The sequence below is a fragment of the Salvia hispanica genome, chromosome 2 (genome assembly GCF_029641045.1).
Source record: "Salvia hispanica isolate PSC_SH4W2 chromosome 2, Shi_PSC_v1, whole genome shotgun sequence".
In the NCBI taxonomy this organism is placed as follows: domain Eukaryota; kingdom Viridiplantae; phylum Streptophyta; class Magnoliopsida; order Lamiales; family Lamiaceae; genus Salvia; species Salvia hispanica.
The window spans coordinates 43,844,766-43,861,293 of NC_142693.1; the positions used below are offsets into that span (position 1 = coordinate 43,844,766).

The window sequence follows — 16,528 nt, forward strand, 5'->3', positions numbered from 1 at the left end:
CATTAAAATAAAAAAAGTACATTAATTAAAAAAAATTACATAATAAAAAAAATACATAAACAAAAAAAACTATCGTCGTGCAGTCCTCTGTGCCCACAACTCTTCAATTAAATCCTTTTGGAGTTGAATATGAGCATCCACTTGGCGCATGTCGGCATGTGTGGAGGCGGTCGATTTCATCGTGAGGTACCCCGCTTCGTACATTGGGGGTGGCCACGTCGTGGCTTGGACCGACTTCATCGTCATTGGCCCAACTAGTCAGTTGTACACCTTCATCTTCGACTATCATGTTGTGCATGATAATACAGGCGTACATTATAGAAACAATGCAGTCGACATGCCACAAACGCGTTGGACCCCTAATTGCCACCCATCGGGACTGGAGCACACCAAATGCGCGCCGACTCCTGCCGTTCCGCAAAGTAGGCCTTCATGTCCTCATTTGCGCATCTGATCGTCTTCACAAAGACGGGCCACCTAGGGTATATCTCATCCGCCAAGTAGTAGCCCATATCATGCCGGTTGCCGTTGGCGACAAAACTGATGGCCGGACCGACGCCCTGGCACTGCTCGTTGAAAAGGGGCGACGATTTGAGGACGTTGTTCGACCCGGCTACCCCAAAATACGCATGTCAAATCCACAGCCGATAATCAGCTATGGCCTCGAGGATTGTCGTGGGATTCTTTCCCTTGTAGCCGGTGGTGTAGAACCCCTTCCAGGCAGCGGGACAGTTCTTCCACTCCCAATGCATACAATCTATGTTGTCTAACATCCCCGGGAACCCATGCTCCTCTCCGTGTATCTGCATCAGATCCTGACAGTCTGTCGGGGTAGGGCTTCGAAGATATTGGTCCTTGAATATTTCAACGATGCCCTCACAGAAATACTTCAGACACTGCAGGGCAGTCGTCTCACCGATGTGGAGGTACTCGTCCCACATGTCTGTCGCGCCTCCGTAGGCCAACTGCCTGATTGCCGCAGTGCACTTTTGAATAGGGGTGTGGCCGGGTCTGCCCGCCGCGTCGTACCTGAACTGGAAACACAGGTATCGACGCTCTAAAGCGTCAACGATACGCATAAACAGCTCCCTGCGCATCCTAAAACGCCGCCTGAAAAGGTTGGCCCCAAATCGCGGCTCCGGAGCGAAGTAGTCGTCATATAGCCGCTGATGTGCAGCTTGGTGATCCCGATCAATCACTGCTCGGCGGTGGACAACAGGTCGAGGTCGAGGTACCGCCGGCTGCAAAGCCCTTTGTATCAGCCGGTCTTTCTCACCGGACGTATAGGCCTCCAATGCTTCACCCATTTGCCGTCCGTACTCCTCAGCGTCCCTACCACTACTACCACCCGCGTTACTCATTTCGCGTTGTTGCTCTTGTACATAAATTAGGAGAGAGAGAAAACTTGTTAACATAAGTGGTGCGAATGAAAATGACGTGGAAATCGCGTATATATAGTGTTTCGAAAATTTAATTAAAAAAAAAAAAAAAATTGCTGGTCGATTGCTCGCCGATCGCCCGCCTGCAATGGCGGCCAGCCGATCGGCGAGCGCATCGGCCAGCGCTCGCAAACCGGCGTGCGCTCGCCGGTTGCAATGGTTTGGTGAGCGGACTGGCCAGCGTCGGGAATCGGCTAGCCGGCTCACTCGCCGCCATTGTGGATGCTCTAATGGCAGACGGAGGAAGTATTTGAGAAGGTATTATACATTTTCTCATTTTGAAGAGGTATATTTATCTCTCCATCAATGGAGAGGTAAAATCTTATAACTACCATATTTCCTTCTTTTCATGAAAAATTATTCTCCAGAGAAGAAGGTATTTGAGAAGGTATTACACTTTATATTTTTTTAATGCATTTTGTAGTATTATTTTATTTTTAAAAAATTATTTCCCTTTATATATACTCCCTCTGTTCCATAGAAATAGAGTGATTTTACCATTTTGGTACGTTCCATAGTAATAGAGTCATTTCCCTTTTTAGTAAAAGTTAACACATTTTTCCACATACTTTACTCTCTCTACTTTTTTCTCTATTCATCTCCCAACCTTTTTCATTTTTCCATTTTATTCTCTCTTTACTTAACTCATCTAACACAATTTTTCTTAATCTTCGTGCCGAAAAAAAATACCTCCATTACTGTGGAACGGAGGGAGTACCTTTTTTCCTTTTGAATGTGTTACTTTTTGAAATGGTATATTTCACTTTTTAAGAAGATAAATAGGTGATATACCTCTTCCATTTACCTTTTCTTGTTGGAGATGCTCTTCTAGTGAATTTTGAAATTGAAAATAAGTGAAGGAGAGTGGGTAGCACCGGCTGCAGAAGTGCGTATACAAATTCTTAAATATCAAATGATTGGAATCCATTTAGCGGGTAGTGCAGTGATGGCATCAAATTGGTTTGTCACGCTTTTTTTTTTCCAGATACATGAGCTTCATGCGTTTTTCAATTTAATAAAATGCATGAGTTTGATGCGTTTTTGTAAAAGATGCATAAACTTTGTGCGATTTTCATATGCTTCTTCCACTGCTTTAGAACTCATGCTTATATTCAACTGAAACACATATGAGTCTCATACATCTATAAAAAAAATGCATAAAGTTCATACTTTTCATTAAATTAAAAGACAAATGAGGATCATGCCTCTCTTATTTTCAGGGAAGCTTAAAAAAAAGTCACATTTATAAAAGCGCAACAATAGAGTGGAATAGAAAAAGAAATATCTGGATAATCGTCGCAAAACCTTTGTAGCCACGCCCACAGCTCCACGCTTGCGCTGCCAATCATGGTAATAAAAGTTGACTAGACAATCCAAAATAAGCTATATTATAGGGCTAACCAATCGTGCAAGTGATAACGATCAAATCCAATAAGGCTTAATCCAAAATTCCAAATCCAAACCGGTGTCATCGGGTTCTTATTAGGTCAAACTGATAAGGATCCAAACAAGGTTCGACACAAAACGATTAACTTCGTGGGTGTCCGTGTCAAATCGAAAGTTTCCAGTCTTACTGCTAACAATATGATACAATTGGATTCACCTTCCACAATTTTGTTCACCAACTATCCTTTATATTTCTTAAAACCTATGTCGGACTCAATTAGGACTTCTAAAGTGAGACCGAATAAGTAGTATCATAATTCTATCATACAAATTCTGATCAATTACAAAATACTTATAGAAAAATAAAATGTCAATTTTTTCAATTCACCCTTACAAGTTGCAATATGTACATATTAGTCGTTATCCAAATTTCGACTGATACAATTAAATTTGCGATTAATTCTATAAAGTTTAGTTAGTTGAGATTAATTCTATAAAGTTTCGCATAGTACACCATTTTCATACAATAATTATGAGTTGTTATGATGACTTATTAAATGGTTATTATTTGAGTACAAACTAAGTTGCTGATTATCAAGAGATGGTTTTTCACATCAATTTAGTAGTTATTCGGTTTGTTAAACAAAATAATCATGAGATGTAGTATATAATTGAGGTTGTGGGATTATTTTAATTAGGAGTAATTATGACTTAATTATGACATGATTACTCATCTATAATTGAGCTGTGAAATCCAATTATCTTAAATAAAACACACTACATATTTAATATCAAAATATAATTTTGCAAATCAAATAAACCTTTATTAATTGCAGTTAGGTTTTAGTAATCCATGATAACCAAATAATTAGAGTGGTGTGGCCGTACCATTACTAATACATGTGCGGCTTATTACTTAAAAGAACTAGCTGATTTCATGCAAGAAACAATATAGACTTTCTTAGTTTTGTTTAACAATCTAAACTTTAATAGGAATCCCATCAAACCAGCCCATGCTTAGAATCTTAGTTGAAGACATGTACTCCCTCTATCTCCAGATAAGCGAGTTAAAAGGAAAAAAAATGGATAAGCGAGCCATATTCTTTTTCGGGATGTCCCATTATAACTGAGTCATTTTTCTTTTTAACAAAAAATCCTCATTTACTATATTCTTCGCCTTCTTTATTCTGTCTTTACTTTTTTTACTTTTATCTCTCTGCCGTAACTCTTTTAATATCATTCTTTAAATCTCGTGTCCAAAAGAAGTGTTTCGCTTATTGAACGGTCAGGTTTGTTCCTCCTTTTTGGTTTTCGTATGTGAATTGGAGTGTATCCAACTGATCAGGAAGAGATTCCCGACCTAGCTGAGTCGTTGGTACGATAACCGGGACCTGGCTTCAAACAAATTTCCTCAACCCACTTCTACTGGTTAGTATAATGGAGGTAAGGGTCGAATCCCACGAGGATGGACACGTTTTGATAACTGCGGTGACTTTCCTGGGTGTTTGGTTAGCTACCACGCTTGAGTTGAGATTTTACCTAGACAGGAAATAAAGGTGGTACTCTACTGACTAGTAGGCGGGAAAATAACAGACATGTGGGAGTGTTCGTGAAAATAGGGGACAAGGTGTATCAGAGACATATGGAAAGTGGACAGTTACTAAAAGAGGAAATTTAGACTACAAGGTATATATGTTGGCTGGGGCTCTCTGACAGGTCTGGATAGTACATCTGAAAAGTAGGGAACAAAAGCAAAAGTAGCTTAAAAGTAAAAGTGGTCCAATAAAGTTGATTTTTACGTTTTCTTCTTCACCAAGTATTAACAGAATTCAGATAAACACAAACACCATAACTGAACTTCAGATTCACAAATTCAAACTCAAGATCCATCGATTAAAATGCTTAAACTTAAATTAAACGGTAAACTGCAACTTTTACTTCTACTGACTGACATGCAAGGTGGTAATCACGGCGCAGAAAAGAAACTCATGCACGAAAACTTGACTAAACTAGCTACAACTTCAAATCAACAACTCCTGATAAGAAAACACTTAGAAATTGAAAGCAATAACTAAATCTAACTTTCCTAGGCAGAATGAAGCAAACTCGAACCAAAGTGACATGCGAAATAGAAACTTCATAATGTAAATGTTGGAAAATAACAAGTACTTCAAAAGAACAACAACGATGAGTGTTTGCAAATAACTTAAATGATGAAAACAAGTAAACTTAAACTAAGAAAGCGATTAAGATTGTTTGTGCCACTCCGGGCGATGATACTACTACACTGCTACGATAACTGGCTAGAACGACGGACTGATGACTTCTCCGGCAAACTCTGGACGTCAAGTGACCATGGCTGTGGGGAGGAACGAGAAGTGGGATAATGCTGAAGGATGGATCTTCTAGAGAGAATTCTACTAAGTGTAATTGTCGAACTCCGAACTGAGAGCTTCGAACCGAACTTTACGGAACCAACTCTAAAGGGGCGTGGATCCAACTCTTTCTCTCTCTCCAAGTGGCTTTTTTTATAGGGAGGCTTGCCCTTGCTTTTAGGGTAGACTTCTCCCGCGTTTTGACCTTTTTGCCCTTGTTAATGATCATCCCAGCTATCCTCCTTCTCCATCTCGAGCCTTCTCTCTGGCATGGATCCTGGTCAGTATCGCACCCTTCTGGCGCCCTTTTCACTTGCGTCACCTGAATCGTCTCCTACTGACTTGGATCCTTTAATCCTGCACACTTAAGCAACTGTTTTGCAGATAATACATACATTTCACGACATACTGACCAGTAACCAAGGCTTAGAATACGACTTATCACTTATCTTGGGACGGAAGGAGTACTAAATTAGAGTGAACCAGTGGCGTATCCACCTTAGAACAAGGGGGTACAACTGTACCCCCAAATTAGAATACTAATACCGTGTATTGAGATACATTAATCAAAAGGCTTCTTTGGTCAAGTGGTTGTGCTCCTCATTTTCAAAGCGTTGGTTCTGAGTTCAATCCTCTCCGTTGCTGGACTCAAATTTTTTTGTTTTGATTTCTACACCCTTTTATCTTCATTCTTTGATTTCTATACCTTTTTTTCTCGATTCTTTTTTGTTTTGATTTCTATATCTTTTTCTTTTCTCAATTCTTTCATTCTAACTATTAAACTTTCTATATCATTTTACTTATTTCAAAACTTTTTTAGTTTTGTTTTGATTATACAATTTGTATACTTTTTTTCATGTTTTATTTTATTCAAACACTTAAAAGTTCTATAGCCTTTTACTTCTTTACAATAATGGATTTACCTTTTTTTGGTTTAGTTTTATTCAAACAATTGAAAGAATAGATGCACTTGTTTTTGTTTGCTAAAACAATCGAAATAGTTGGAGTAATAAGTTTATATACTTCTTGATCAAATTCTCAAATAATAAAAAAAATTACTTATAAACTAATTTATCAATTTTTTAGCAATTATATTCATATCTATATGAAACATTTATAACTAATAAAATATTTATACTTTTTACTTTTCTAAAATAATAGATATTTTGCTTAAATTATTTATGTTCACAAGGTTCACTTCTAAAATCTAGTATTATCTTATAAAAAGTGATTAAAACTTTACTCAAATATTTAATGTCTAAAAGATTTATTTCTAAACTATATAATTTCTGTTTAGTCGTTATATTCGGGTCTATACAAGACATTTGTATTTAAGACAATGAAAAATATTGTTCGAATATTTTTCTGTACCCCGGAATCCAAAATCCTGGATACGCCACTGGAGTGAACTCTAGCTCTTTATGTATCATTAGTTAGACTTTAGATAAACCTCGAGCAATTGCGGGTAGATTTTTTTAACTATCCCTTCATTCTTTGTTAATAGAAAAGTTTTTTTCTTGTACACGTAGATTATGTATAATGTGTTAAATGAATAGTGAATAAAGAAAAAGAGATGATTACTCTCTGTTAAAGATAAAAATAAATTAATTATTTTAAAAAAATTAAAATAAAGAAATGATTTAATTAATACGGACCAGAGAGTGTACTTAAATTAGAAGGACATGTAATTTTGTGTCATGGAACTTACTTTTTTTAGGAAGGTAGAAAGTCATAAAATGTGGCTATTTTAAGTCGAACTCATTATGTCTAGGTGTCGACTGCGCACTACATCGATGTTTCTGTTTTCATACATGCATGGAAAATAATGAATTTAGTAAGTTAAAAGTGGAAAACTTTCCGAAAAAAGACACAAATTTGCCTACGACTTTCTTCACTCTAGATGTTAATTTACTTTACAGCCGTCATATCCCACTTTTTACTTTTTATACCTCTCATTTTTTTTCTACCGATTTTGCAACTTCGATTTAATTTTATAGTAGTCGCTCCATTCCTACTAGGATGATACATTTTTGAGTTGACATGAAACTTTATGAGTTATTAGTTATCATGGTTAATTGAAGAGAGAAATGGTGTGTGAAAGTGGAAGTATTAAATAAAGAGAGAAAGAATATTGAATATTTAATTAAAAAATAATAAAATAGTTGAGTATATTAATTGAAAGAAAAAAAAATTACCAAAAATAGAGATATGTCATCTTAATTATCTCATCCAATGGAAGAAACGATCACACACCGCCAATGTATTTGTTCGTCTCTAAACAACCATAGCACAATTTATTTCGGACGTAGATGTAGTTTGAGTGTTTATATTGAGGGCCCAACTATATTGAAAATGTGATTTTTAGTACATAAGAGATTAAGAGAGGTTCAAAAGATTAAAATATACTCCATATATATAATATTGATGTTAAACACATAAGCCAGTAATCTTTAATTTTCTCACCTTAATTTTCTAAAATTTCTTGTTTTTTAAATTGTCTAATTAAAATTGAATCATTTCATAAAATAGAAAAAAACATCACTTTTACTTTTCCATCCCTCTCACTTTACTCTCTCTTATAAAAACATAAAATGTCGTGCAGAAAACTAAATACGATTTCGTATTAATTGAGACGGAGGAGAATATCATATTTTATTTCATACTGCGTTTCAGCTATAACAACCTAAGTACCTAAAAATTTACTCAATGCTAGTGGAAGTATGGAAGTGTGTAAATGTGAAAAAAAGGGGATTAAGCCAAAATTCATCATACCATCAAAACGTTAATATCTTCTTTGAACAAAATTGAACACTCCAACATCCAATTTTGACGAGTTATGAGTTGAGTTAAATCCTTGATGTTTTGACAAAATATACTACGAACATATGAAATCTGGTTAATTCCATTATACAGCAGAATAAAAGCATTTGAAACACTTAACACATCGCATAAATAGTTACAATCCATCTTAGTTCATAATAAAAAAAAAAAGAGGGAACATCTTTTTTGGTCCACGAACTTTGCGAAAGTATCATTTTAGGTCTGTAAACTTTGAAAATATCATTTGAGGTCTGTCAACTATGAGTTAATATCAATTGAAGTAGAGGTGCCCACGGTTCAGGAACCGACAGTTACGGTTCGGGAACCGACAGTTACGGTTCGGAACCGCCAATTCCGGTTTTAGAAATTGTTGAACCGGAACCGAACCGCGAGGGTGTTTCGCGGTTACGGTTCCGGTTCCAAAATCGCCGGTTTTAGTTTCGTTTCCGAACCGGCGATTTTCCGGCGGTTTTTCACGGTTTTTGACGGTTCAAAACCGCCGTTTTTTTTGCGGTTCCGGCTTGATTTCACGATTTTCCGGCGATTTTTCGCCGTTCCAGTTTGAAACCGCCCGGAACCGGTGGTTCTGACACGGTTTCGGTTCGAAAAATTTTGAACCTGAACCGAACCACGGTTCAAAAATCGACGGTTTCGGTTCGGGTAAATTCTCACGGTTTCGGTTCGGAACCGTAACCGACGGTTACGGTTTCCGTTTTAACCGCCGGTTCGATAAACCTTGGGCAGGTCTAAATTGAAGTACTTTTTTACTATTTCCAAATTTTTCTGGACGAAAATACCTTCAATATCTTTAAGTGTATATATTTTTAAACTTATCATATACTCATATTTTTATAAATATCTTTACTATATATTTTTGATGAATTTTCTAAATATAGTTTGACCTTCAATATTATTACTTAATTTTTGTAACATGCAAGAAAATATCCTTATTCAATTTTTTATTATTAAAGAAAAATTCTTTATTCAATTTTAAAATTCTTTAATATAAAAAATTGAAGAAGCAATTTTACTTCATGTCACAAAATTAAGTGATAATATTGAAGGTCAAATTATATTTAGAAAATTCATCAAAATATATTTATAAAAAATATGAGTATATGATAAGTTTATTAAAAATATATACCCCTTTAAGGTATTCAGGGTATTTTCGTCCAGAAAAACTTGGAAATAGTAAAAAAGTACTTCAAATGATATTAACCCATAGTTGATGGACCTCAAATGATATTTTCAAAATTTACGGACCTAAAATGATACTTTGGCAAAGTTCATGGACCAAAAAAGATGTTCCCTCTAAAAAAAATACTTGCACTTCTTAAATCAATTAGAAACGAATAAAAATTTCAAGGAAATCAAGAGATCCAGAGTTCAATAATATCAAGAAAGTACTCCTTCCATCCCCCCGTAAATTGACACCAATTTCTTTATTCATCCGTCATCAATTAATTGACACTCATACTTTTTACTACCTCCATCCCAAACAAATATACATTTTTGGTTCGGCACGGATTTTATGCAAAATTGATATAGTAAAAGAGAAATAGAGAGAAAAGTTAACTAAAGTATTGATAGTAGAGAATGAATGTCATCTCATTTGAGACAAAAGAGTTTACAAATTAGAAAATACATATTCTTGTGGGGCACTAACAAAGAAAAAAAAAGTGTAGGACAGGAGGAGTACAACTTTTGATAATAGACATATTTTTTGGTCCATGAACTTTGTCAAAGTACTCCCTCTGTCCCATTAAAAAAGCAACATTTTCCTTTTTTGGTTGTCCCATTAAAAATGAAACGTTTCCTTAAATGAAAACAACTCTATCTCTACTTTTTCATCTCTCTTACTTTACTCTCTCTTCATTAACTCACAAAACAACACTACATAAAATCCCGTGCCGATTCTCAAATGTTGCATTTTAAGTGGGACGGAGGGAGTATTATTTTAGGTCCGTGAACTTTGAAAATATCATTTGAGGTCTGCCTACAATGGGTTAATATCAATTGAAGTACTTTTTTACTATTTCCAAGTTTTTTTGGACGAAAATACCCTCAATATCTTTAAGGGTATATATTTTTAATAAACTTATCATATACTCATATTTTTTATGAATTTTCTAAATATAATTTGACCTTCAATATTATCACTTAATTTTGTGACATGCAAGAAAAGATCCTTATTCAATTTTTTATTATTAACGAAATGTTCTTTATTCAATTTTAAAATTCTTTAATATAAAAAATTGAAAAAGCAATTTTACTTGCATGTCACAAAATTAAGTGATAATATTGAAGGTCAAATTATATTTAGAAAATTCGTCAAAAATATATTGTAAATATTTATAAAAAATATGAGTATATGATAAGTTAATTAAAAATATATACCCTTTAAGATATTGAGGGTATTTTCATCTAGAAAAACATAGAAATAGTAAGAGCATCCACAATAGAAATCGGCCAGCCATAGTCCAGCCACTCTCTCTCCCTGCCACGTCAGCACTAAAAATCCACCTGCCACATCAGATTTAGGCCAACCATAGGCCAGCCGCAATGAAAATAATTCAAAAACAACTACATTTACGGAATTAAATTTATGATTAAATTGCGGAATTAAATGTACGAGACATATACGGGAAAATTCATTAATTGCATTAAAAAAATTACATTCATTTAAAAAGATAGATTACATAATAAAGGAAAAAAACTATCGTCTCTGCAATGTCTTCCGTACCCACAACTCTTCAATTATATCCTTTTGGAGTTGAATATGAGCATCCACTTGGCGCATGTCGGCAAATTCCTTGAGGCGGCCGACTTCATCGAGAGGTACCCCACGCCATACGCTAGGGGTGGCCGTTCCGTGGCTTGGGCCGCCTTCATCGTCATTGGCCCAACTAGTCAGTTGTACGCCTTCGTCTTCAACGATCATGTTGTGCATGATAATGCAGGCGTACATTATTTGGGAAACGCATTTGACATCCCACAAACGCGTTGGACCCTTAATTGCCGCCCATCGAGACTGGAGCACACCAAATGCGTGCTCCACATCCTTGCGCGCCGACTCCTGTCGTTCCGCAAAGTAGACCTTCATTTCATCACTTGCGTGCCTGATCGTCTTCACAAAGATAGGCCACCTAGGGTATATCCCATCCGCCAAGTAGTAGCTCATATCATGCCGGTTGTCGTTGGCCACAAATGAGACGGCTGGACCGATGCCCTGACACTTCTCGTTGAAGAGGGGCGAGGAGTTGAGGTCGTTGTTCGACCCGGCTACCCCAAAATACGCATGCCAGATCCACAGCCGGTAATCAGCTACGGCCTCGAGGATCATCGTGGGATTCTTTCCCTTGTAGCCGGTCGTGTATGCCCCCTTCCAGGCAGTCGGACAGTTCTTCCACTCCCAATGCATACAATCTATGCTTCCTAACATCCTGGGGAACCCATGTTGCTCCCCGTGCATCTGCATCAAATTTTGACAATCTTGGGCAGTAGGGCTTCGAAGGTACTGCTCACCGAAAATGTTTATCACGCCTTGACAGAAATACTTCAGACATTGCAGAGAAGTCGTCTCACCGATGTGGAGGTACTCATCCTACATGTCTGCCGCGCCTCCGTAGGCCAACTGTCTGATTGCCGCTGTGCACTTTTGGATAGGGGTGTGGCCGGGTCTGCCAGCCGCATCGTGCCTGAAGCGGAAATAAAGATATCGACGCTCCAAAGCGTCAACGATACGCATAAGCAACTCCCTACGCATTCTAAAACGCCGCTTGAACATGGTTGCTGGAAACCGCGGGTGGACAACCGGTGGAGGGCGAGGGACCGCCTGCTGTTCCACCCTTCGCATGTACCGCTCCATCTCGCGGTTCATGTAGGCCTCCATAGCCTCGTTCATCTGCCGTTCGTACTCCTCAGCATCCCCACCACTACCACCCGCGTGACTCATCCCTCGATGATGCTCTTGTGCAGAAAGTTAGAGAGAGAGAAAACTCGTTAAAACAAGTGGTGCAAATGAAAATGAAACTAAAATCGCGTATATATAGGTTTTCAAAAGAAAAAAAAAAACGAAAATAGGCGCTGGCCGATCGGCACGCCACAATGGCGGCCAGCGCCCCTGAATCGGCTAGCCCACGCCGATTTTCTAGCCGATTCGTCGTTGGCTAGCAATGGTTCGACTAGCCGATCGGCCAGCGCCGTGAATCGGCTAGCCGGGACTGTGGATGCTCTAAAAAAGTACTTCAAATAATATTAACCCTTAATTGATAGACCTCAAATGATATTTTCAAAGTTCACAGGCCTAAAATGATACTCTAGAAAAGTTCGTGGACCAAAAATGATGTACCATCCTCTTAAAACCCGTGTTAAATCAAATGATGTCAATTAACAGTGGACGAAAGAAGTAGTTGAGAAGTCTCGTGGTGAAAAAAATAAGGATTCATTACAACTTCAGTTTATATGAATATTTATAAAAATGAATAACAATCCATAAGGAAACATGGCATCTTATTCCGATTGGCAAGCTCGTTCACTCCATACTCTAAAATGGTTGATTCCAGACTTAAGAGCGTTGGCTCAAAAGGAAGAGAAAAATAAAAGAGAGAAATAGGAAAATTAGATTTCATATGCTGTAACTAACATATTGAATGAAAGTGCATTGACTGTCAAAAACCAGCAATGTCATGATCAAGCTGGACCATAACACAGCGTAGAAAATTGTCGAAGTTGAATGTCCACGTATAAAATATAGAAAATGATACAAGGGATCCAGAATGTCATGTAAATAATTAAAACTAGTGATCACCGGGCAATGATTTGATGATGTCCGAGTCACCTACATAACAAAGACAACGATCAGTAATATCAGTAATCGGTGCAGTGTTCAATTGATGTGCTGTAAGAAGCAACGAGATGACAAGTAATACCCGGATCAACAATGCTGAGGCATGAAACACGGAAGTACTTCCCACAAGCAGTTCCCAAGTCGACATTGTCTGGAAATTCACAACATATTTTTAAGTGTCAGATTAAACTAGTTATCCATTGCAAGATACTCCATGTTCATTATCCTACACAAGCACTACTAAAGAAACCAGTAGCATTCATCCTGATTAAAACTCAATTAAATTCGTAGTCTTAGCACACATGTTGGTTATATCACCAGCAACTATACATATATCCCCTAGCTAGGATTTGTCAACTACTTCCATTTCATTGATGGCACTCCCTATTGTTGTTCTGTATTTGTTTAAATAAATTTTGGTATATAATTTAGTTAAGGGTTTGTCTGTTGTTATCCTTTGCAAGATACACCATGTCCATTATCCTCAAAAGCACTACTAGCATTATTAGAAAATATCCTGATTCAAACTCGATTAAATTCATACTCTTAGCACGCATGTTTGTTATATAACCAGTACCACATAATCAAAGCAACTATATATACATTCCCTAGTTAGGATTTATCAACTTCTACTTCCATTTGATTGAAGGCACTTATGTAATTTTTTAATTAATTTTGGTATATAATTTAGTTAAGGGTTTATGTTTTGGTGATTATAATTGTTCTTCTTTCAAAGTTCGAATAACTCCCAAAACTTCAATAGATTTATCATCTCCAAAATAAAGGAATGATTTAACCGACCATTTGCATCAACATTATAAACAATGAAAATTCACAAGGAAATCTAAAAAGGCGGCATGGAAATTAGGATAAACACCCAAATTGAATCCAAAATCAGCACTTACTTCCGTTGTAATGGTGAACTCCGATCTTCGCGAGCATCGCATAGTACTCAATCTCCGATTTCCTCAAAGGCGGGCAATTGTTCGAGATCAGGATCAACTTACCTACAAAAATTTCAGGAAATTAAAAACCTCAAAAATTCCTCTTCACTATAGAGATTATTCAGCAGGGCAATGAGTGAAATCTAAGGAACAAGGGGAGAAATACCTTTGGAGTTGCGTAGTGTTTTGAGCACGGTCTTGTATCCGAGCGTGTACTTGCCGCTCTTCATCACGAGAGCGAGCCGGTTGTTGATGCTCTCATGAGTCTTCTTCTGGAGAACAGAAATGAATCAGTGAAACAAGGAATTAGCTATAGGTTTCGTATGATTTTAAGAATTACGAGCAAAATTAGGGAATTATGATCGGAAATCGGAGAGAATCGTACGGTCTTCTTGGCGGCTACCATTGTCGCTGAGTCTGCGGCGAAGACGAAACAGAAACCCTAATTCGGCACTGAGTGATATAAGGGTTGAAGGGATTTTTTTGTGTAACTTTTGAATTTTCTATTTTGACCCTCCATGTTGGAAATTACGCAAAAGTCTGATACTGCAAACATCTGAAAATATAATTTTTCCCCGAAAAAATATTGGTTATAAGACTATAAACTATAAAATAGCAATAACATCATTTAAAAATATGCATAAATCTATACAGAGTTCAATATATAAAAGGAGAGATTTGGAGAAATTTATAAGATTGCTATTTAATTTCTCTCTCCGTCTCAATAAATATGCAACATTTGGTTTTCGGCACATGATTTTATGCAGTGGTGTTTTGTGAGTTAATGAAAAGAAAGTAAAAGAAGAAAAAGTAGGGAGGGTGTTGTTTTTATTTTAGAAAACGTTTCATTTTTATTGGGACAACCTAAAAAGGAAAACGTTTCATTTCTAATGGGACATAGGGAGTATTAAATTAAATGAGTATATAATTTAAAGGCCATGTGTGATTAAGTGGAATGAGTGGAATGTTTTAACGTGTGATTAAGTGGAGTGAGTGAGAGGTTTTACTATGTCATTTAAATTTGGTTTAAACGTTTGATTGGAATTCCACATAAAAATATATTTTGTCCTTTCATCGAATGCATGTGATGTGAATTGTTCGATTGTGTACTTTTATGGGTCTCATTGTATGCTTTGCTCTACGGATGATCATTTTAATACATATTGATTATTAATTTTGTGCATTGCAAATTGATTTTGTTCCTTATTTTATTGTAGTTTTAGGTGAGACAGACAGCTTTAAAGATGACAAACAAGTTATTTTACCTATAAGTTGATGAGTGACGAATTGTGAAGAATTGAAGGTTTTAGTTTATAATGATGAGATTGATTTTAATTTTAAAATTAATGTAATGTATAAAGAAATTTTAAAAATGATGAATAATTATCCATTGTGTTTAATTCTTTATTGTGATAGAGTTTTATGTTCCTACTCCATGATTTAATGTTTAAACATTATATTATGTTATTTGTTTCAAATTTATTATGCCTCAATGTTGATTTGTACAGATTTTTGGTTCTCATATAACTAAAATTGTTACTCATATTGTTTATTGTTAATATTGATTCTAATTTTACTTAATTAATTTAAAATTGAAAATTAATATTTTAAAAATATACTGTATTATTTTGTGCATAGCACAGACGTGATACTAGTCTATATAAAAGGGGAGTTTTAGAGAAAGTAACATAATTGTCGTTGAAAAATGAAAAGTTTTTATAATATACTCACACAGTCCCCATTAAATTGAAAATACTATCATTTCTGTTTTCTCTCCCTTACTTATTATTTTTTTCATTAACTCACAAAATAACACTACATAAAATCTCGTGCTGAAAAACAAATTTTATTTTATTTGTTAAGTGAGAGAGAAATAAATATATTTTTATATTGATATATGAGAGAACTAAAAAAAGAAACGGGTGACATCTCCTTCAGGACAGTGAAAGAAATAATTAGGGAAGTATAAGTGAAAATATTTTTTAAAACAAGAGTGCCTTTATGGATTTTCTTTTTTTAATATATCTAGAGAGCATTTTAAGTTTAAGGATATGATAATACCTAAATATATCCTTGTATTAGAGATTGCAATAAGTAAAATGGGAATATTTCTATCTCAAATGAAATATGCCAGTGATTTAGTATCTTATGCTAGTCTTAATTTGGGACACAATCCTCATCTATACCAATAGATTCTCTTTAAGTAGTTGCAACAAGATGCATGAGCATCACTTGTTAAGCATGCAAAATATAGAAGGTTGATAGGGAGGTTGCTATATTTGTGTATCACTAGATCTGATATAACTTTTGTTGTTCAGCTCTTGGCTAAGCTTTGTGAAGAACATATGATTGCTGCAGAAAAAGTGATTGAATTATTTGAAGGGTTCACTTGGAATGACTTATTTTATTCGTGAAAATCTTTGTCTATAGTATTTTTTTTCCAGATGTAGATTGGACAGCTTGTCCAGATACTTAGAAGGTCTATAAAAGGTTTTTGCTTGTTCTTGGGATCATCTCTTGTAACATCCCGAATTTCCGAACCCTAATTTTAGAGCCCTAGAATTTTATTGATGACTTGGGAGACGAGAATTAATTGATGGATGAATTTATTGCATGAGTTTCTTTGACCGAGTCGAGTCTAGGGTTTGCGTTGGAAGTTTGAAAAGTCAAACTTGTTGATTATATGATGTGGCATGTGATTAATTAAATTATGAG

The 16,528-nt window shown here is 35.9% G+C and overlaps 1 protein-coding gene across 1 annotated transcript; it reads right to left on the bottom strand.

The window, feature by feature from the left end:
• Nucleotides 1–12,632: 12,632 nt before the first annotated feature.
• LOC148932473 (large ribosomal subunit protein eL30-like) lies at nucleotides 12,633–14,346 on the bottom strand. Its single transcript, XM_089063926.1, has 5 exons — nucleotides 14,199–14,346; nucleotides 13,980–14,085; nucleotides 13,775–13,876; nucleotides 12,952–13,020; nucleotides 12,633–12,860 (listed from the first exon to the last, which is right to left on the bottom strand). The coding sequence occupies exons 1-5, from the start codon at nucleotides 14,217–14,219 to the stop codon at nucleotides 12,820–12,822; spliced, it is 339 nt and encodes a 112-aa protein (XP_088920052.1). The 5' UTR covers nucleotides 14,220–14,346; the 3' UTR covers nucleotides 12,633–12,819.
• Between the last annotated feature and the right edge of the window lie 2,182 nt (nucleotides 14,347–16,528).

Excerpts from the sequence above, each read along its gene's own strand:
- LOC148932473 (XM_089063926.1), bottom strand. The coding sequence starts at position 14,219 with ATGGTAGCCGCCAAGAAGACC. Across the intron at positions 13,877-13,979 it reads AACACTACGCAACTCCAAAG|GTAAGTTGATCCTGATCTCG; the intron begins GTATTTCTCCCC and ends AAATTTTTGTAG. Across the intron at positions 13,021-13,774 it reads AGTTCACCATTACAACGGAA|ACAATGTCGACTTGGGAACT; the intron begins GTAAGTGCTGAT and ends GTGAATTTCCAG.